At 38.1% G+C, this 23,168-nt stretch overlaps 2 protein-coding genes across 2 annotated transcripts in view; one reads left to right on the top strand and one right to left on the bottom strand.

The window, feature by feature from the left end:
- Positions 1 to 23,168, top strand: part of LOC134817291 (double-stranded RNA-specific adenosine deaminase-like) — a 536,580-nt gene that overhangs the window by 364,681 nt on the left and 148,731 nt on the right. The gene's annotated exons all lie outside the window — the stretch shown is intronic.
- The window catches only part of LOC134822554 (plectin-like), a 122,566-nt gene that overhangs the window by 95,592 nt on the left and 3,806 nt on the right, over positions 1 to 23,168 (bottom strand). Inside the window, exons 2-8 of the mRNA XM_063833668.1 lie at positions 5,594 to 5,655; positions 5,093 to 5,427; positions 4,883 to 4,985; positions 4,421 to 4,588; positions 1,087 to 1,197; positions 817 to 942; positions 584 to 705 (exon numbers count right to left, since the gene is read on the bottom strand). Coding sequence (XP_063689738.1) covers positions 584 to 705; positions 817 to 942; positions 1,087 to 1,197; positions 4,421 to 4,588; positions 4,883 to 4,985; positions 5,093 to 5,427; positions 5,594 to 5,655 — 1,027 coding nt within the window. The remainder of the gene's footprint in view (positions 1 to 583; positions 706 to 816; positions 943 to 1,086; positions 1,198 to 4,420; positions 4,589 to 4,882; positions 4,986 to 5,092; positions 5,428 to 5,593; positions 5,656 to 23,168) is intronic.

Raw genomic sequence — 23,168 nt, 5'->3', positions numbered from 1 at the left:
TACAACTATCAGCTCAACCAACTAGCGCAGGTTTGAAGGAACACATATCAATGCTAGCGTTGGCCAAATTCTATTTTTTGTAACTCCAATAATATGATTTTATCCAGATTATCTAAACTCTAAAATATTATTCAGCACATCCAATGCTATTGTGGTATGGTAGAACTAGCATGAACACGACTAATTTCTTCGTTGAAATAACAGATGAAAACAGCACACATACTTGTACAAATCATGCTCGCTGTCAATGTGATTTATTACAACAATAATCACCCTGAGTGAGTGAGTCTCAAAAGATATTGGCGAATACATATAACAATTAAGTTACCGAAAATAAATTGTCCTTAGAGAGACGCCATTTACATTTAGAGAGACGCCAACCATCATTTTATTTGACCAGCAAGGTTTGAATAAACAAAAGACACAGTTTAATGATCCCTTATCCCCAGGATTCAGGATGGAACGTGATAGACAATAAAAACCGCTTGATATCCCCCAGAGAAGGAGCGATGAACAGTTACCATAGTTACACTACTAGTTACCATAGTTACACCCCAAACTGTCAGCAAGATAAGAACATTACCTGTCCTTCTCCCCCTGCACTGCAGCCTTCTTGTCCGCTAGACTCTTTTCTAGCATGTCCCAGTAGTTTTCAATCTTATCATGAGTGATATCAGTGGTGATCATGTCTTCTGCTTCAGCCAACTGATGATAACGATTATATTACTTTTCGGAACTAGACATTTTAAGCAATATTCATTTCAATTTATACAGAATGAATTTATGAATTTTAAAATTCGAACTGCCTGAGTTTACCTTTAGATTTTTGTAACAATCTCCCAGGTAATCTTTGAGTTCTCTCTTCTCGGGCATTTCGTCATCCTCTATCCTCTTCAAGTCTGCTTTGTACTTCTCAAACATCTCGGGATCCATCTTGTAAATCTAGATACAAAGTTCATGATTTAAATATAGCTGAATCGTCATAATTTCCAGCAAATGGAAGTAAAAATATATGCTTCTTGGTGACGTAGTACTAAAAATAAACGGAATCACACAAAGTCAAAACAGACATGCCAAAAGTGTCACCTTCTTCTCCAGACGATCAATGTTCGCCTTGAGCCAGTTCAAGATTTTCTTGGCGTCGACATTAATTCTGTCACTGTACACTTTCACAGCTAACTCCTCCTCAGACGGTACCTGCCAGGGCAAAGTTCACTATTTTTATACCTTCAACACTACTATAATATAGTAGTATACTACTAAATATACTACTATATATTATATAGTAGTCTATTTTTAGTATATTTGTTATATATAACAAATAATTTGAGCTAAAATAATTTGAGCTAGACTGAAGGTAGGAGCATTGATGCTATGTACTGCGAGCTGGTCTCAAGTCTAGACGCCATCATATCATTTTCATTTCAATAACTGTCTATTCCATTGACTGCTAATCATGATATTATAATTTTATATCGGGGCGTTTAGAAAGACTTTATCGGCCCATTATCCCGCCACGTAGAATGTTGTGGGGCCTTCGACTACCAAAAACTTAACAGTGAAAAGCGACCCTATATTCTGGTTCTAGCTAGGACCTAAGTAGATCAGTAGATGTTATGTTAAAAACAATACAAATAAGTCGATATCTCCGGGTCTTGTCGTGTTTTTAACGGTACATTACAATCAGCAGAGATGTTCTGATAAGGTCCTAGGGGGGGTTGCAACGACCATTAATGACCATTAATGACCATTAATGACCATTAATGACCATTAATGACAATGTCAGTTTTGTCAAAATTTCATCTACTGACATTAATGGTCATGTTTTTTCCGGCACTTCTTAGAGCGAAAAGGACGGACGCCTGCATCATTTAGACCCTACCTTAAGTTAACTAACTACAAGTATATGTTATTATTTTACATTTACAATTAGAGATTCGAAAGAGAAAACTTAGAATAGAATCTTCCGTGGTTAGGCAAACCTTCCAGAATATCACTTGAGTGGATTCCAGAGTGAGTTAGGGATTACATTTATTAAGTTCGAATGTAATGAAGAACACATTTTTCGGCCACGGGATTTAAACCAGATAACAGTTGGTGACTTATTATAGTTATCAATAATAATAATTCAAAGGGCAATTTAGGAGTATCAGATCGTATCAATAGTAAAATAACAATCAATAATAAAATAATAATAACACGGGTATTAAAATTAAATACTTCGTTCCCGTTCTTATATCATATCAAGATTTATATTTAGGCCAAATCATTATGCTAGTCGATTATATAGTAATTACACAGTAGATGAACTTATTCAACTTTAGCACTTCATGAAATACATCGTCATCAGTCTGAATCGGACAACAAAAAAGCTGATCTTTTCCTAGGATTAGATAGAACAATTCGTTTACAGTTCAATACTCTGCCTTCGGCAGTTTTGACCCAAAATCGAGCACTGTCATCATGATAGGGACAAATTGATGCGGCAGGAATTCGTCTAGATCTGCAGTTGCCCTTTTTTGAAGCAGAGACACTCATTGATAAAATGGTACCGAGGCAACGAAGGGGACGTTTAGCCTTTTTTGGAACAAAGGTAGCACTTAATGAGTCGCCCTTTCGAATTGTTCGACGTTGACAGGGCTTAGAAGAATTTTTGCAGCCCGGTTGGTATGGCACAGAACCCTCGAAACAGCCGGTACCAAAAAATTTCGATCTCCGACTTTTATTTCCACATATCGTCTTACCAAAATTACAGAACTTCGTAATAGAGGTGTTTTTGTTCATTTTCTTGTTTTTTATAGTAACTACCTAAGTCATGAAGATCCTTGTCTTCACTTTCACTATCTGGTGCGACGAATTTCAATTATTTAATGACCATTAATGACCATTAATGACCATTAATGACCATTAATGACAATGTCAGTTTTGACAAAATTCCATCTACTGACATTAATGGTCGTTGCAACCCCCCCGGTCCTAGCTATTCAGTTTCTACCTCTAATAAGTTAGCAGTCCAGTCACGTGATTGCGGGGATAGCAACACGACCAACAAATTCAGTATTTATCGCGTATTAATCTATAGATCATCGGCATTGGGCAAAATAAGGAAAAACCGTCATATCATAATCCGATGTTTTGATTGGTTCACCGATTTGCCACGGACGTTATGATTGGTTCAATATTCGATCACGTGACTGCCCTGAAGGCCCTTGATCATCGTGATAACAGGGTAACATTTTGTAGTAAACCGATAACCATCAAGCAAGATAAGAAAATGACAGAGTGCGAGTGACAATATGCAGCCAATCAGCATGGGGCAAGATAACCACGTGTACACTTGTCAGGGGTTTTGACAAGATAATACATTATCTCATTTCATCTTTGCTTAGATGGACGGAAATAGGTTCCAATAGATAAGGATCTAATACAGGGTGTTCACGATGCATTGATACGGTTTTAAACATCTGTAGGTTAATCTTTATGGAGAAATCAGCTATATTTAGCTTTATGGATCGTGAACAGCCTGTGGATTGCGTAAAGAAATGTAATGTTGAACACGATATGGCACTAATCACTATATGGTAGACTGTTTGGTGTGTTTATGCATGAGAAATGTTGATATAGATCAAAATATTATGTGGATACAGAGTCGTGCTGTTACAATTTTCCAGTTCCTTGCCCCTTTTTTCCCACTTTTTCCCAAATGTTTCGTGACTTATTAAGTACAAACCATTCTTTTGAAATTCCCTACAGCTTCCTTTCAATGAAACAAGTGACGTCTTATTTTGATAGTGATAATTAACAATTAGATTTAGTAATTTGACGTCATATCAAATAAGCCATCTCCTTAATGTTATTTCCTTGTAGCTATTTTCTCACGCCACCACAATATCCTCATTATGGGTCAATCATCAAATAACTATTTGGGATCGCCATGACATTTCGACAAGCATAAAATATTCTAATATGACATATGACAATCATTGAGAATACTAAATTTGGAAATACTTTAATGTTACCGATTAATTTGTGTCGCATTAAATTAAAACCAAGCCTAAGTACGTATGATATGACGTAAATCATTATGCGAACGGTTGCATAATACATTTTATGCTACTTTCAGTGTAACTGATGGTTCGGGACCGCGAAGGGTATCGTGAAAAATTAGAGATTTTTTCAAATAGAGATCGGTCAATCTTATTTCTTTTCTCAAAATAAAATAATTGTATCTTTTGAGATAACCCCTTCCTCTATTCTCATCGTCACAAATGATATTTCAGTGGATATTTTCCACCCATTTCATACTAAAGTTCCAAGTCAAATAACAGCTCCTTGGTCAATCACGGCTTAGTGCCTACCTCGCATAACGGAATAAAAACCACTCCAACTTTATGAATGCTAGTTTAAAGCTGCTCCTTACCTTACTGTACATGCGGTTGAAAGCTGAAAGGTAAGTCATGATACTTTTCTCGTCCAGCTCATCCAGGATGAAGTCCTCAACGTCCAGCAGTCTGGGTATTCCCAGTTCCTCCTCCGCCACGCTGAACGCGTTTTCCAGGTTCTTCTCTGCGTTTTCCGGTTTCAATCCCTGAAATTTTGGTGTGAGCAAAAGAATGCAAAGGAATGCAAAGGAATGCAAAGGCGGGCAAGGCCCACGACACATTGCGTAGAATGGTTCATATTTTGTCGTAGAATTAATCGGGTAATTGGCATAAGTTTCCCCTGCTGCGTTTGTGTCACATTGTGTCACATTGCTGTGACAACTGATATTCCAGTTTGAATGATTTCGGGCTTGCTGAATGTGCGAACATATTACATAAGACATTTAGTAAATTATCAAACGATTTATAGAATGACTGGATAAAATTACTAAGAAACTTACATCGTAATCAATGATATCTGGCCTAAATCTGTGGATGATGGCGTTGAATGCCATCCCATTTTTGAAACTAGATGTAAAGTTCCTCACGTCCACACCCTTGTACCTGAGGTTTTTCCCCTTTAGAACAACTTTACAAACTAGTTATCACTTGTGCTAACGCAAATTCAAAAAGCGAAAAACATCTAAAATCACTTATTACAGAATACTGACCCTCTGGTGGCCCGCTTAGCCCAGTCAATAAGTGTAGCTTTAGCACTGGCTTGTCCCTCAGGATCATGCGAGATCTCAAAGTTCAGAATGATGGTCCAAATAAGCCCCAGAATCAGCTTAGGGTTACCATCCACAATATCGTCATTCCTGATGTTAACGAGCCTGATCTTCTTGCGTTTCAGCAGGTTAAGAGAGTTTTCCACGTTCTGGAGGTTGTGGAACCTCATCTTGCCTCGCTCCCGGGGGAGCCTCTCCCCGGTCAAGATCTCCAGCAAGGTTATCAGCTTGTTCCCGTCTGATAGGTCTTCGTACAGATCGTCTACTGCTTGTCCTACCTGGGGGGTGGGTTCCGTGTGATATTTGTGATATTTGTCTGCATTTTAACGGATGTGGTTCGACAGAGGTGTGATAATATCTGTGGAAAATAATCTACATCCTATATCACTGATCGTCTCATCCTATTTACTTTTTATGGTCTTGGAGAACGACTTGCGGTCTTACCTTAATAAGATATGTGTTGATCCATTTTGTGAACGTTTTCTTCTGAATGGCACTTCTGTCATCTGAAATAAGTCACGTTTAATTGGTATTCAGGCACAGCCCCTGTGTAATGTGATCAAACTTCAGCCATATTATTCACAACACAGAATTGGGATATTGTTTAATTGATTATAGCAAATCTCTCCAAAAAAAGTCGCCGGTTTCATGCTCAAAACAATGGGGATTTAAAACTGCTGCTGCTCATGCTAAGTGCTTTGGCAAGGTTATTTAAAAGGGCATTCAGTGCCAAATTAACACTGTTAAAACTTTAAATCGCTGCAGTTAAAAGTTTAAAAGTACATAAAACAATAGATTGAGAGAGCTTGAAAAGCTGCGTTATAGAGTGCTACATAGTGTGCATGCGCTGCTGTTATTTTCAAGCTCTGATCACATGCTATATTCTCAATCGTATCCAAATCATATCAAGCTCAAACAAACTGATAAGCGTATAAACTCTTCATCAAAGAAACAATCCATAATCTCTCAATCAATCGAAGCAATCCAAACAGTTCACACGGTTAAGTTGGCAGATTTCCAAGTTTATCACGTACTCATTTTACTCCGGAGGTTGTTCAATAGGTCCAGCGCTTCCCCCGACCCAGGCGCCTCTCCGTTCATAGAGGTTTCCATCTCTCCTAGCAACCTTGGAGTTCTTTACATTCAAGTTCCAGGTAGCTCCAACTAGAGTAGAGTGTTGTGTTTTGTGGCGAGTATGAGCAGAACACGTGGTCGAACACAGTCAACACACTGTGTTCCTCTTAATCCACTACCGTCAAATTATCATTATTTTAAGTGACTTTTAAATGTTTCGCAAATATGTTTTCGCCAGAAATTGTTGATATTACTCATGATCATGCGCGAGAAATACAACATAAAGACACGCAGAATGATAAAACAAGGGGAAAAAGCAAAAAGGATAAATGTATACTGCAGATTCTAAAATAGACTCAAAAATATAAATCTGTGAGTATTTAGAGTGAGTATAGAGTGAGTGTTTACGGCATTTTTTGACATGAGATTGGTAATATGAATGGCAACGGTAGGTATTGGCTTCCGGCTATGTTAATGTGGTTTTAGCGACCTACAGTTCACGTTTGATAAGACGACAAACTCGATTGACCAGTGGCAATGACCGTCAAAAGTGTGTCCCAAAGCTTGGTTATAGTAGTGTACAAGGTAGTACACGAAAGTACGTGTTCATTCGGGACGGATATACAATATCAGACTATATCTACGATCACAATGGAGCGGGGCTAACCTGGGTAGCAGCTGGGGTAACCGGGGTAACCGGGGTAACCAGGGTAACGCTGCTCCAATCACGTGACAAGGTGCAAAATAAACATGTTCATAATATGTAATTATTATTATGGTTATTATGTGCGGATTATGCTGATTATATGCGGACTTGGTGAACCGTAAATTTGGGGCTTGTTAACATAACCAATAACCATGTTCATATTATATATTTCCATATTATGCTCACGTATTATGTGATTATTATATGCCAGTTTGGTGAATCAGTAGCTTGTTATCTCCGCCATATAGAGCCGAGCTGACTGGCAGAAAGAGTTGGTTTAGAAGCACTGGTAGTTTCACTGGCACTGTTGTTGATTACGACACCTTGATAAGTTTCCAACCATAATTTCCCGTAATTAACGTGTGCCCTGAGCACAGAAGCTAGCTGACCAGCAGGAAGGAAGTGTGGTTTAGTTCAGAGCACTGGTAGTTCCAGTCATTGGTACTGTCATTGGTTACCACATGAACTTGATAAGTATCCAAAAAGTTAACCGTATTTGCCCCATTTAGATGTGCCCTGAGCGGTGTCCCTGTCCTAAATCATCGCATTACTTCTTTATTGATCTTAATTCATGACAGGACATTTAGTGCCGAAGGTTGGAGAACCACAGTGTGATCAGAGTTAAATTAGAAAGAGGAGGTGAGTTGGTAGTGTGGGTGGGGTGCTGGTACTTTAACTTAAGTGGGGGTGCAGGAGATCATGCAGCTGATATCACAGCTCACTGCTCACTAAGATCAGCGCTCACCCTGCTCACAAGTAACCTGACCCCTCCCCCACAGCAGTGAATCTCTGCCAATTTGCTGAAGGTGACATATCTGAAGGAGTGATATGACGAATGGTTAGAGGGGGAACCTGTGACAATCACTGACAAGTGATGGATATTGTGGTAACTACCATCGTCTACTTCGACCCTAGGAAACGTGACCCCCTCACAAGGCCTGACATAATCTTATGTCCAGTTTCGGACAGCTTTTAAAAAGAGCCAATCCTTAATGCCAATCCTTAATGCCCTGACATAGCAGGTTGCACGGATCGTACGAGCTAGAAGTAGAGAAATTGATGAGCTGGCTGCAGTCAGGTGTACACTCCTTATATGGACATCACGTGTAGTATACAGTATACACTCCTTATATGGGCATCACGAGTAGTAAGTGTAGGTAGAGCTAACGCCATTAACACAGGTTAGTAAGGAAAAGCAAGAATGAATCACACGTAGTGAATTGTGGAAGCAGTTTCTCTCTCATTTGAGAGCGGCCGAGCCGCGAGTCAGAGCTGTAGTTGAGCTGCGAGTGAGGTAGCTCAGAGCTGACAACTGCTTGAACCCGGCACCGACCACTCTGTGACTAGTTAGCTCCAGTGGAGCACGAGCAGTGGAGCACGGGTAGTGGAGCACGAGCAGTGGAGCACGGTAGCTCGGTAACTCCCTGCATTCTCCACGGAGACTAAACTGAGCAGTGGAGCCCTGCATTCTCCACGGAGACTAAACTGAGCAGTGGAGCACGGTAGCTCGCTAACTCCCTGCATTCTCCACGGAGCACGAGCAGTGGAGCACGGTAGTTCGGTAACTCCCTGCATTCTCCACGGAGATTAAACTGAGCTCCTCGCAGAATACATGAGTACAACTACATAGAGTGCACATGGCAAGACTGGACCTAACAGCACCATGTTTATTACCCACCTCGCTTCTTATTAAATGGACCGCGGCTGAAGTGCCAGCTCGATTAAATGACGAATTCATGCAGATCAGAAGTTTATAAGGACTGTGCAATGTGATAAATTCCTAGTTCACGCCGTGAAGATTAAATATGAGGATTAGCAGGGACGGTTATTTGAATTACCAGCGTATCATTTGAAGGTTAAGAGACAAATTAAACGTCCTGACACATCTCACTCTAAATCTTCATAGCAAGTGTAGGAACGTGCATTCTTGTAACAGTGATCCCTGCTACATGTTCTTATAGCTGTGATTTGCTGTGATTTGTAGTCGGCATAGTAGTTGCATGCTCAGTGAGAAATGAGCATAGTTGTGGTTATGAACTGACAATGAACCACAGTAATCATCTTAGCATCATAACGCTTATCATAGCCTTCATTGCGCCGCAAAGGGAGCTTTTTAGATGAAAACAAAGCAGGGATATGCAAGTAAAACAATAGGCGCAGTAGCCTCGTAGTAAACAAAAGATAAACTCCTTGACTACTCCTCGACTTGACTAGGAGGTCGGAGCGAAGACTGTTCCAAGCCACGAAGTGCATAAATACTATCGAGTACAAGCTTTACCATGCTTATCAAACTGCAAGTTTCCTTGCAAGTTTCCTTGAACTTATAAGGACTGGAGTGATTTCACTCGCTTTACAAGTAAATAGTCACGGCCCGGTGTTATGAAACGAGCTTCACCATCACCAGTCAAAGCAAGAAGGTGAAGAATCAAGTTTAATACGTATACGTTTATATATTTATATATATAGTACATATTTATATACTGTGAAATACTGATTATTCTGAACATAATACTTCCGTCAGCTTTAATTTCACGCTTTAATTCAAGCATCTTGTTTCATTTTTATCAAATTATTAAAAATGCATTGTTTTTTTCTTCTCATCCATAACGACATTAATCCAACTCCAATACCCAATTCCACGATATCACAAATATAAATAAGATGCTGGAAAGATTACAATAGATCTAGTAGAACAAGTATGATGGCCTGAGTACGTCTAATCTGTTCTTGTTGTTACAAACGCCCTATCACCAATATTTTCTTACTCCAATACATGTACAATACATGATACATATTTTACGGAATATAGGTGAGGCTATTGCTTGAATTCCCGAGAATCGTTTAAATTTGAGAACTTAAAATATTTCTACTGCATCATAAAATTGTAAAAGAATAGAGCATGACATTCATGATATTCATGCAGATTAAAGAAGCATCTAATAGCATCTGCTCTTAAAGCTTAAGCCACACAAGCATCTTTCGGTTAAAACAAGCAGCGTAAATGAGTAGTGTCCTGTCCTACAAATTTAAAAGCCAGTAAAAATATGTGGTTACAAATTAACGAGAATACATAACGTAAATAGTGCGTAGAGAGGCCAGAGGGCCAAATTGAGAGTCAGTCAAGGTTGACTTAACGTGGCGAGATATTCTATTACGAACAGGGCAAAGCAGAATGGATGGGCTTACTGGGCAATCAACAATAGAAACAATGGTGCGTATAATGGGCATATAATGATGCGTATAGAGGACCAGATTGAGAGTCAGTCAAGGTTGACTTAACGTGGTGAGGTCAATTGCGAACAGGGCAAAACTACAAGCTGAATGAATGGGATATCAACAATAGACACAATGGGCATATAATAATAATTATTGATAAAATGTCATACAATATGTAATGATAGACATAATTATACAAAAATAAAGGTACATAATATACTAATACAATGGTGATAGACTATAATACTGATACAATATGTACTGGTTCACCAAACGGTAAGAAGTACATTATCACACTGATTACGGAGCTGAGGAGAAGGAACAGTGGCAGTAAGCCAGCCAACTAAACTTGCAGCTTCCTCCTCCTCCTGCACAACCTATACCAGATACCTTTCTCAGAAACTTACTCAACTTAGGAATATTCTTACTGCAAGCATTACCGGAATGTAGTACGAGTCATTCCGGTGAAACGGAATAGCTATTAGCTGCGGGTCCGATAACTAGTCATTCCGGCTATGCACAGCTTGAGTAGATTAGCAAAACCAAGAGAGAAAAGGAACACAAGGATGGAACGTATTTCACAGAACGGAAGTTAATGTTATGAACTGGTGTTGTAAAGGTAGAACGTGTATTAAACATCGGCCAGTCAAATTTACAGTCCTTATCTCAAACCTTAGGTCCTGTTACAAAACCTGAAATACACGAATCAGCTATACCACGACCACAAGGTACAGGTTAACTACAGTGTAAATAGTGGAACTCCCGATTGATCGCTCAGAGATATAAACATATCCTATATAACGAGTCCCGGGCCAAAAAAAGAGAGTACAACTACATGCAATATTTAGATACTGACCGGTAGTATAGGTTGTATCAAGTAATGCAATAATTGCCAGTTAAACGACTTCTTTTCCGGTCTGCCCCCCCCCCCCCCCCCCCTTCTCCTCTCTCAATATCAACCTGCACTAGTACTTATACTGCTGGTCCCAGGCTTCACTAATTTAGAACATGTTCATCAGTATATTGTATTGTATAAAGTTAGAGTGAAGCACGTGTATTTTACTGGAGTGGAGTGTAGTTACTAGTTGTGTGGGATAGTGGAGGTAAAATGAGGAAATAAACTTAAAAACGAAATGGCGGCAATGCTTAATTATTTTTTAAGTCTCTGAAATAATTGCCACAAAGACAATTGCATCAGAGAGAATTGCAACAAAAAGAATTACAAAAAGAATTTGAAAAAGGTACATTATTATATTATATAACTTTATTCAAATCAAAAATAGAACATAAATGAACATCTTAAAGATCTGATAAGTAGCCAGAAAAAAAAGAAATACTGATACACAAGCTATAACAATATCTTCCATCCCGCTCTATCAGAGGCTAAAAGTCTTAAATTGTACAAATCGTCTGCATTTACAAATGGAATGTTCCTACTACCTAAATCAAATTTAATAGTCCTAAGCAAGTTCGACTGGTGTCTGCCTACTCTACCCTTTTTAGTACTCTGACTCTCTACTACAAAGTGTAATGCAAGCTGTGCAGGTGAGTTGTTATCACTGCGAAAAAGGTACAACATATATGAATTTCTAAATTTACACATCATAGAAAAAAATCTTACGAGGACATTTGTGAATTTTGGAGTATAATGAGGAATAAAATAGCTGATAAAGCGTGATAATAAAGATGTGCTGAACTCGATATATCAGCGGTCTGGTCATAATGATGGTAAGTTTGTTAATCACAGTAAGTTTTGAAACAATTAAAAGATTTATCTGACGAAAACGAAACAGCACAAAAGGGTGCAATTTAAGGGTATTGTTGTAGCACATAGTATACAATACAGGCAGGCGCTCAAACAAAAGCTTATATGGTCGTATTTCTGTGTGGTAACTGGTAAAATGTCCTTATCTCTCATTTATCTTAATCGCTACCTGACTGCGCTAATCAAAGTGAAAAGTTAGTGATAATATTCGAGGCGATTCTGTTTCGTTGAAATAAAATCGAATCATCCTCTGGTTTCCAGCATAAAAAATCAGATCACGAAAAAGATAAAGACAGTTAAGTGTTTTAATTTGATGACAATTATAACTGAAAGTAAACCACGATTTACCGGAGTTGTTTTGGAGGGAAAACACACTGCCCAGGTAAAGTGGGGTACACAGTTAATCGTGGTTCAACTTGGGTGTCAAATTTTAGTCGAGTATTTGAACAATTTGTTGTCGTTTAGCCATTTTTGTTTAATAAATTTTATGAGACAGTTTTCTCACATATTTACCAATTTTGTCAGCATGAATAAGAAGTTGTTACTTTGAAACGTCGTTTATCCTAACAGTGCAATATCATTTGTCGCAAATCAGAATAATCAGAAACTATTTGGAAAACCCAAAAACTGTCTATTGGGTGTCATAGTTACAAAGACAATTAATCTTGTAAAGAAGTTGGGAAACTGTTTTGAGAAGATTGTTTATTGGGTCAACTTGTTCCATGAAATATTAATTTAGCTCCAGGTTATTGATACCCGTATAGAAATAGTGAGGATAGCATACGCTCAACCAAAAACACGGAACACTAACTCACTAAAGGCTGGAAAAAACGTTCCTGGCCCTGCACGTTCCTCGCCCTGCATTCCTCGCCCTGCATGACAAAGCTAAGTTACAGTATCAATTAGGACTGCAGCTACCCGATTATTCGGCTGAAAAAATGTTAAACGGTTTATGATTTTTTAACTCAAATGATCGAGTGAAATCGAGAAAGAGAGAGCCGTAAAATTGGGCCAATTTTATTTTACCCAGATCGGGTAAAACACTGGCCTTGGAACTAAATGGTTTACATCTTAATTGAAAATATTGTAGGGCGGGTCAATAATTTGCTTACTTACTCAGGAGAAGGAAATTGGTGCTCTACTACTGACGGGAATACTAAACTACGGTTATCAGGATAATGTACTGTGTTCTGGAGAAAGGAAGTGGTGGTGCACCAAGTTTACTGATAACAGATAAACAGTGATGAAAGTCGTTAATTAATTCTTGTGAAATTTTGTGAATATTTTGGCTTTCCCCTTCATTAAGAAAATACCAGTTTCATCTAAATAAAACATCGATTGTTATGATCTGTTTATCTGGATAAAGACCGATCATGGATAGTATAGCCTAGTAGATAGTATAGCCTAGTATTTGATAAAAAATAACAAATGAAACTTTGAATTTTGTATAGTAACAAAGTTGTCCAGTGACCACTGTCAGTCGTCTGAGAATACAAAGTAGCTAAAAAGAGTCAAGAAGAATACAAAAGTACCATGTTTATAATTATCATTTATACATTTAAGTTGGCAGGGGCCAGCGCCCAGCTGTAGCTTATATCCAACACAGATGGTACATTGATCTGTAATTATTCCTTATATGGCATTTAAAATATTGATCAGCTCCGGAACATATACGGATACCTCTGCTCACTTCAATTATCACGTAGTAAAGTTAACAGTGTGTTAACTTCCACGTGGTGTGAACCAGCATAATGTTTAATGATGTAACCAATTTCACATTTCTGTGAAAAACCTGTGCTTTTCACAATATTATCTTGTGTTTGACATTTAACAAAGTGTAGCGGATGAAGACACGCCGAATACAGCCCACACTAACTCACATAAGTCGTTATCTCTTTCTTGCCTGCTTAGGCAACAAAAACCTGGTTCACGTGTGAATGAGATAGTGAATTTACATCCTGTATTAAGGTTCCATACTCGCAGTTTCAGAGTGCATTTTGGTGTGAAAAATATTTTGCATACTCAATTCAAGACAATACAAACTGAACATAAGACGAAATGTTCGCTACCAGACGAATGGGGAAGACGTGGACTCGACATTAATTAGGGAATCATTTGACCAAAAGTAAAATGATTTTTGATGAGAACGATCATCGAAAGTTGCACAATTAAACAGTAGATAATTGGAACAACTCAAGCATGAGCTGGTGTTTGTAGAACTATTTACTCTACATCAGACCAAACCCAACTGAAAGAATGAACCTAGATCCTTACAAAATATGCATTCAGCGCTTCTTATAAAGTTCGACCTTCAAGCTGCAATGGTTGGTTATGTGTCCGTCATCTCGTTGATAATTCTTTGATACATGAGTTTGCAACCACTAACCAAAAAAACTCAATCTGTCGATCACAATGTAAATCTTTTGCTGATTATTAAAACATTTTCTAAGTTTCACATTTTCGCTGAAAAACTGATCCATTGATCGGATAATCAATTACGAATTTCAAGAACACGACCAATAAACGACATCAGAACACGAGAGTGAAACAGGGACAAAAGGAAATCGCGGCATGTAAGGAATCACGATTTTTCCCATTTATTATTTGCGACAAATGTTATGTATAGTTTAGTATAACGCGAAATGTAATTCGCGGTATCGCGATTTTTGGCCAAAATAACCGCAAAATCCTTTTGTCCCTGGAACACATTCTTAAGATACGAGAGTGAAACGTTGAGACAACACAGTTGACACGTTACAAACTACACACTGCCCCACAGTGAGCATCTAGAGTGAAAATGTGAGAATATCCACGATCTTATTCTCGTGAATAACATGAGCTGAGTGTTGAGAAACATTAAGACTGACATGTGAAGTATAAACAGCACGATTTCATTACCAATACACAACATGCTACACTCTCTCTTACAAAAGGCTTTTAAATTGATTTTTGCTTGCGAAGTTTTAATTACTTTCTGGCCAGATCTCAGAAGTAATATAATTAATCTTTTGAAACTAATCTGAAACTATTAACATGATTAAGTATCTAAATTTGTTACATAAATACTAAATAGTGCCTCAAGTACAACCTCTCTCTGACCCACTCACCTCGAACTATCTTCAGTTTCCACTGTCCGATCTTGGAGACTTGATCTGCGACATCCTCCAGCTTTGGGGTGCCCTCTTGGTGAGAGGTGGTCGCCATGGCAACGGACGAGAACCGGTTCAGGCCATGTCTCAGTTTACTGACGGGAGGGCACCATTCTTTAATTTCAACAAAACTTAAAGCAAGGTCGAACATGGCAACATACATTATTTGCGGGCGCTTTTGAGACAGTACTCAAAATCCAATGTTAAATACGAGATCCCCAGATCAAATTACCAGCCTGGTTCAATAGTTGGAGTATGCCAAATATTCAACATACATTTAGTCGATTTACAATACGTGATGGGTCATGGGATGTGATACATATCAATAAATTAATTAGTATCACATTAGACGACAGATATATCAGTGAAAATATGCCCGTACAGCGTGCAAAGTTAAAATAGGAAAACGTCCAAAAACCAACCCAACATATCACAACAAATCCAGCCATCAGATCAGATACAGGAAAGAGAGAGAGGGCACTCAAAGACAAACTAGGCACAAGCCACGAAACAGGCCTGAGAATAAGACAGTTGCTGCTCGTAGGAGATATGAACACCACCTGGAAGCCACTACCACTACCACACACACGAGAGAGCGTTATAACGCTGATTAGAAATTTCTACAGTACTACTACTCTACTGCTTTGTAAGTCGCAAGATTTCAAAGCACATTGGCTCCAACCCACGTGACACCTCTTCGGCTGCTGATTGGCTAATTATCTTCAATTTCGTTCTGTGATTGGTTGAGATTTCATGGCATGTACAACATACAATAAACTTCAATAGAGATATCACATCTTCAAGTTAACGCTAAATGCGCAATAACATTAACATCAAGGATCTTTAATGCTATGCTTGAAAATCAATTCAAAATGGACATATTACTGTTATGCATCAAATCCTCGATCCTTTTAAGGCTCGATCTAATGCAATTCTCATTTCTAATAAAAGAGGCGCGAAATTTTCTTAAAAGCAGGACTAAGATAATAAATACATGATTTATCAAGATTTCTGGTAATACAACAACCTCGAGGAAGCTGAACTTCTCAGAATGTCTTCCAGAAAGTAACGAGTATCAAACACTTGAGGGAGGCTACCTTTAGCTAACTTCATGTTGTCAGGACGGTAAACGGTGGTGCAGGAAATAAGATGGAGGTAAATCCCCCACAGAAAACAAGTAACCAGGTACACATTAAGTAGTTGTGTAGTAATGAGTGATCGAGTAGAGGTGTTCTCGAGTAGACATGCAGGCCATGTGACTGACTATATTTGGAATTAAACAACTCGTTTTTAAACAAAACTTCCGGATCTTCCTTTCATTCTAGAACATCATGATGTTTCACAGGTTCGACAGCCAACTTTTCTGTTTATGAAAATTTGCATTTTCGACAGTACGATGCATATTAGCACATTCAAAGTCACAAAAATCTGTACACCAAATTCGGGGAATTTTATATCCGAGAGCTACTATTCCCATATGAGTCAGTCAATGCTTCAAACCAACGAATCAATAACCATCAATACAAGCAACTCGAAGAACAAAGTTTTAATCACGACAAATCATATGGAAAAAAGCCAATCTCGGCTTGTCGGCTGTAATGGTTTTACTTACAGATTCGTCTGACTTTTCTGTTGAGTTTGTCGACCATGGTGTCGAACATGGCCTCCTCGACCGCGCCGAACATCGACATCACTCCCGTCTAGAAACACCGTCACAAACAACTAATCTACATCGTTATCAAGAGGGAAAATAACGTAACTGATACTGCAGGGAGCGTCAAGAATCGGGCACGTGCAGAAAAATCAAACCTTGAGCAGACGAGTATTTTAAAACAAACCCCGATGACAAATACAGTTGTGTGACCTACAATGATGATATACATGTACTGTGCGTACACTGCTGTGTACAGTACGGAGTGTATATCACTATAAATACACGCCTTATCTTCACCCAATCAGAACCAGGGAGAGCTGACACCTGACAGGTTTCACCCAATAAGAGAGCCGGAATACGAGGAATAGTAACATGTCACCTGACAGGTTTCACCCAATAAGAGAGCCGGAATACGAGGAATAGTAACATGTAACTCTGGAGGTAGTGTGAAGAAGCAGTAAGGGTAGCAGCTCCGATCTTGGGTTACAACTAAGTTACTAAGCTACTAAATGCTAAGCTACTAAGATACTAAATGCTAAGTTACTAAGCTACTAAATGCTAAGCTACTAAGTTACTAAGCTACTAAATGCTAAGCTACTAAGATACTAAGCAACTAAGTTACTAAGCTACTAAATGCTAAGCTACTAAGTTACTAAGCTACTAAGCTACTAAGCTACTAAATGCTAAGCAACTAAGATACTAAGCAACTAAGTTACTAAGCTACTAAATGCTACGCTACTAAGATACTAAGCAACTAAGTTACTAAGCTACTAAATGCTAAGCAACTAAGATACTAAGCAACTAAGTTACTAAGCTACTAAATGCTAAGCTACTAAGATACTAAGCAACTAAGTTACTAAGCTACTAAATGCTACGCTACTAAGATACTAAGCAACTAAGTTACTAAGCTACTAAATGCTAAGCAACTAAGATACTAAGCAACTAAGTTACTAAGCTACTAAATGCTAAGCAACTAAGATACTAAGCAACTAAGTTACTAAGCTACTAAATGCTAAGCTACTAAGATACTAAGCAACTAAGTTACTAAGCTACTAAATGCTACGCTACTAAGATACTAAGCAACTAAGTTACTAAGCTACTAAATGCTAAGCAACTAAGATACTAAGCAACTAAGTTACTAAGCTACTAAATGCTAAGCAACTAAGATACTAAGCAACTAAGTACTCTGGGGGTAGTAGTGTGAAGAAGCAGTAAGGGTAGCAGCTCGGATCTTGGGTTACAACTAAGTTACTAGGCTACTAAATACTAAGCTACTAAGATACTAAGCTACTAAGCTACCAAGTTGTAGAGCTCGGATCTTACAAATAAGCGCTTGATAGATTATACCTAATTTATAGTTGTTTTTTATCGAAAGTTCAAAATCTGCGACACATATACGAGGCTTCATTAAATTCTACAGACTGAAACATTTAGTAAAAATCTTTCGAGAAATGACGGAACCACTTCAAAGCTTTTAAACATCTTTTGACAGTTTGTACATCGTGTACTTGATCGTAGACAACCCCCAGTTCACACTCCTTGTAAGGCTAAATAAGGTAATACAACAAGTTCCAGCTAAAACAATATAAGAGCACTTTTTTACAAGATTTACAATTTTGAGAGTAGCACTGAACAGAGCGCATACGATGCTCCAATACAGAGAGCTCCAGTATGGACACAAACTTAATATTGAGGGTGGTGGAGTTGGTAAGTGGATAAGAAGCGTCTGACATCTAGCTGCCACTCCAGGATGCTCCCTGTTTAATGGGGGGTGTTTAAGGTAATGTTACTGTCCTGAACCAGGTCCAAGTGAGAGGTGGAGAGTTTGTGGCTATGTTGTTTCGGGGTTATTACATGTTGTTATATTACGTGGTGGCTGAGGGTAGGAGGAAGACGTAAGATAAGACGGATCTGCGTGAATTAACGTTGAGCTAAATGTTACAGCACTAAGTGGATTGGTCAGACTATTTTAATGCTCTTGGTCTACTTTAAAAGTTGAACAACGTTCTCCGAATTAGACCTTACGTTTATGCCCAGTTACAATTTACATGTAAAATACCCCTGAGATTTTCTTACAAAACCTAACAAACCATGTACTTGCTGGCATTGTTCCAAGATCTGTACTCATCAGCAGGAGCTACTCATATCCAAGTAAAAACAAACTTGAAAAAGGTGAAAGATCTATGATCAGTATTTTAGCTCATCTTAGTATACAGACACAAAGATAAAAGATTTTATATGAACATTTTGGTGATTGTGATTATGTCTGGTTCTGATGAGTGTCTGTCTGTCGAAATTAAGCCGAAACTAATATTCAAACAGAATTTGTTGACCACAATCCAAGACTGAAGGTTCAGTATGTTATCTCAAACAGAAGTAAACTCTTGTCAATGCAAACCATCCTCATCCTGACCTTGAATCTGGCTCTCGCAAATCGCACGATAAAATAATCGGATCTCAGCTCATGTCATCTACAAAGAATAGCTTTCCCCAGCTTTGAGCTTTCACGAAAACTTCATTTATAACATGATTGCTTACCGTCTGTATTCCTTAGAAGTCCGCAAGATTTGACCATCGGGCCAAAACATAGCATATCGAGGATCTGAGTTAGGATTTTGAGTTCAATTTATCATGAGACATTCAATTATGGCAACTGCATTTTGCACATTGATCTCAATACAATTTTCCATTCCGGATATAAATGAGGAGGTTCTTAAAAGTTGGCTTGCCTTTGAAAATCAAATGAGCTTAGCAATAACATTTAAAGGCGTAAATCGCTGATCTGTTATTGTTCGAAGTGTTGTGTCAACAAAAACTAAAGAAATCATGCGTAAATTTGTTGCCGCCGCGCGCAAAGAAAATAAGGCATGCTTGATGGTTTTTGTAGCTCAAACATATTTGGCGTCCGCGCCATCCAAACATAGTTTTGGGTTTGGAAATTAAATTTTCACGAGTGATCAGTTGATAAATTGCCATATAATCTTATGAAGCATATTATTTTGTAAGTACCCAATCATTAGAAGCATTAACCATAAGGTGTCATTGATCTTATGTTAAACACATTCACCCGTAAAAATGAGATTACAAATTGAAAGATGTGATTTCCACCAATAAAGCAATATGGCCGCCGTAAGAGGTATTTGAGCTCCGTCAAAATCATCCAGTTGCGATAGTTGGGAATAGTTAACCAATACCCAAATTAGTATATGATCTCATGACGGAAATACAATTTACAGTGTGTGATATCAATTATTACTATAGTTTTACTGCTGTATTATGCCACTGACACTAAATCCGTGTGAACGATATTCAAAGCTGGAAATTCGATTACAATAAATTGAGACCATAAATTCAGGAAATTCACAGCATCCGCTGCATACCTAACAATACACATTGCACGGGTCGAAAATTACTGTATTATTCAAAGAATCACAGAATTACAGGCGTCTGTATTTTAAAATGTGGGAACTTTAACTGGCAGAACAGCGCATATCACACATAGCCAGGATAGCATTGTAATTTGTTACTCTACACACGTCTCGGGAGGGTGATATCAATTTACAGTACAAAACCATTACACACACCTTGTACTAAAAGATGTACTACAAACTTGTTCATCACTTATCAAAGTATATCTAGTGTGTGGTTTGATAAACGTCACAGAGGGAACATCACTTATCAAAGTATATCTAGTGTGTGGTTTGATAAACGTCACAGAGGGAACATCACTTATCAAAGTATATCTAGTGTGTGGTTTGATAAACGTCACAGAGGGAACAAGATGTGTTACCGGCTGATAACTAGTGTAAAGTAAGACTCTTCATGTAGTGTTGGGGATTGAGCGTATCTAATGTCTGAACTGTATTGTTAAACGTTTTATAGGTAGCCAGATGGTTTAATATACAGTCAAAACAGCACTTACACGACTACAAGCGTATCATGATGTAATGGTCTCAATACTCTCTATATTGTAGCCGTGTCAGTCTTTTGTAGGAGTTACTATATAGTTCATAATGTTCATCATTGAAACATTTTATGACTCGGTCATTTTATGATACACTCAGAAAATAGTTCACAATCAGATTTACTTATTCTGTATAAATACATTGTACTCAAAACAATTTAACCATATTTGTACACAACGAAATACAGTTCACTTTTACATACTACTTACAATACTCAAAACCACTACATATAGCAAGCAAGTTGTTACACTCTAAGTGTAACAAACTGTATGTCACCACAATGTCACATAATCCCATATGCTGACATCACTGAAATTGCCCCCAATATTCCAGCTCTGCCCCATATTCTCCCACATTTGTGGAGCAGATTATACCCCATATGGACCCAGGAACATGGCTATATTAGAGCTCAACAACCCCCACCATCCATTAGCGGGTTTATTTGGAAAATCAAATACAGACTGTAAACCTGTAACCGTGTGATTGTGTGAAGGTATAATGGTTTAAACGGTGTCTGGAGTTGAACACAGGGGGTCTCCCCCGTCACTAGACAACCAAATCAACAACAGAGAGCAAGTAATTATATAGATCAGACTATCAACAAACTATTTTCAGAAAGAAAGAGAAGCAACGACTCCTCAACGAGCTCCAGTATGTAAACATGACCAGTCTCGCAGAGAAAAACATTAAGCTGAATGTCATATTGTCATGTGTCCCGAGTTTGACACCTCATGCACATTCAACAGTACCTCTCAAATGCACACCACTCGCAAAACATTCGGCTGATAATTCTCATTCCGGTAGTGGTTCCATGATGAGGCGGCTCATTGGGATTTCAGAGAGATAACAGGTAATTATACCCTTCATTGGGATTTCAGAGAGATAACAGGTGATTATTGGGATTTCAGAGAGATAACAGGTAATTATTGGGATTTCAGAGAGATAACAGGTAATTATACCCTTCATTGGGATTTCAGAGAGATAACAGGTGATTATTGGGATTTCAGAGAGATAACAGGTAATTACAGGTAATTTTATACAGACACTATTGGGATTTCAGAGAGATAACAGGTAATTATTGGGATTTCAGAGAGATAACAGGTAATTATTGGGATTTCAGAGAGATAACAGGTAATTATACCCTTATACAGACACTATCGGGATTTCAGAGAGATAACAGGTAATTATTGGGATTTCAGAGAGATAACAGGTAATTATTGGGATTTCAGAGAGATAACAGGTAATTATTGGGATTTCAGAGAGATAACAGGTAATTATTGGGATTTCAGAGAGATAACAGGTAATTATTGGGATTTCAGAGAGATAACAGGTAATTATTGGGATTTCAGAGAGATAACAGGTAATTATTGGGATTTCAGAGAGATAACAGGTAAGTATACCCTTATACAGACACTATTGGGATTTCAGAGAGATAACAGGTAATTATTGGGATTTCAGAGAGATAACAGGTAATTATTGGGATTTCAGAGAGATAACAGGTAATTATTGGGATTTCAGAGAGATAACAGGTAATTATTGGGATTTCAGAGAGATAACAGGTAATTATTGGGATTTCAGAGAGATAACAGGTAATTATTGGGATTTCAGAGAGATAACAGGTAATTATTGGGATTTCAGAGAGATAACAGGTAATTATTGGGATTTCAGAGAGATAACAGGTAATTATTGGGATTTCAGAGAGATAACAGGTAATTATTGGGATTTCAGAGAGATAACAGGTAATTATTGGGATTTCAGAGAGATAACAGGTAATTATTGGGATTTCAGAGAGATAACAGGTAATTATTGGGATTTCAGAGAGATAACAGGTAATTATACCCTTATACAGACACTATTGGGATTTCAGAGAGATAACAGGTAATTATTGGGATTTCAGAGAGATAACAGGTAATTATTGGGATTTCAGAGAGATAACAGGTAATTATACCCTTATACAGACACTAAACAGAATAGTTGGCAGAATAGTTGGCATCGCTTGGATAGAGCATAGACACGATTGTACAGAGTAATAATAGTTTTACTACTGAGAATCTGCAGAAAGCTAACACCATCCAATCAAATATCATTTCCACGTGCACAGTGACTATCTACAAAGTATTCTGCAGACTGACTACTGGTAACATGCTCCACAAGAAGGGAACTGTTCCCGTATCTAGCATAAAAGGGAGGATTCCAGCTTTTAAACAATGATTAACTGTACTAATTAATCACGCCCCTGTGATCCTTAAGGTTAATTTGATAATTGGTAACTGCTGCTATCGCATTAGTTAACCCTGTGTTAAATGTGAAATCAGACACGCAACGTAACTCGCCCCTCTAGTATTTGCATGTTTTCACAACAAACCGTGAGCGTTAGTATCCATGTCCGTGTAATTTACTAGGTTACTAGGTTACTAGGTTACAAGGTTACTAGGTTACTAGGTTACTATGCATGTTTTCACAACAAACCGTGAGCGTTAGTATCCATGT

This window comes from Bolinopsis microptera, chromosome 1 (assembly GCF_026151205.1).
Source record: "Bolinopsis microptera isolate Bmic1 chromosome 1, MBARI_Bmic_1.0, whole genome shotgun sequence".
Classification (NCBI taxonomy): domain Eukaryota; kingdom Metazoa; phylum Ctenophora; class Tentaculata; order Lobata; family Bolinopsidae; genus Bolinopsis; species Bolinopsis microptera.
This window is presented reverse-complemented; position numbering and strand designations above follow the sequence as displayed.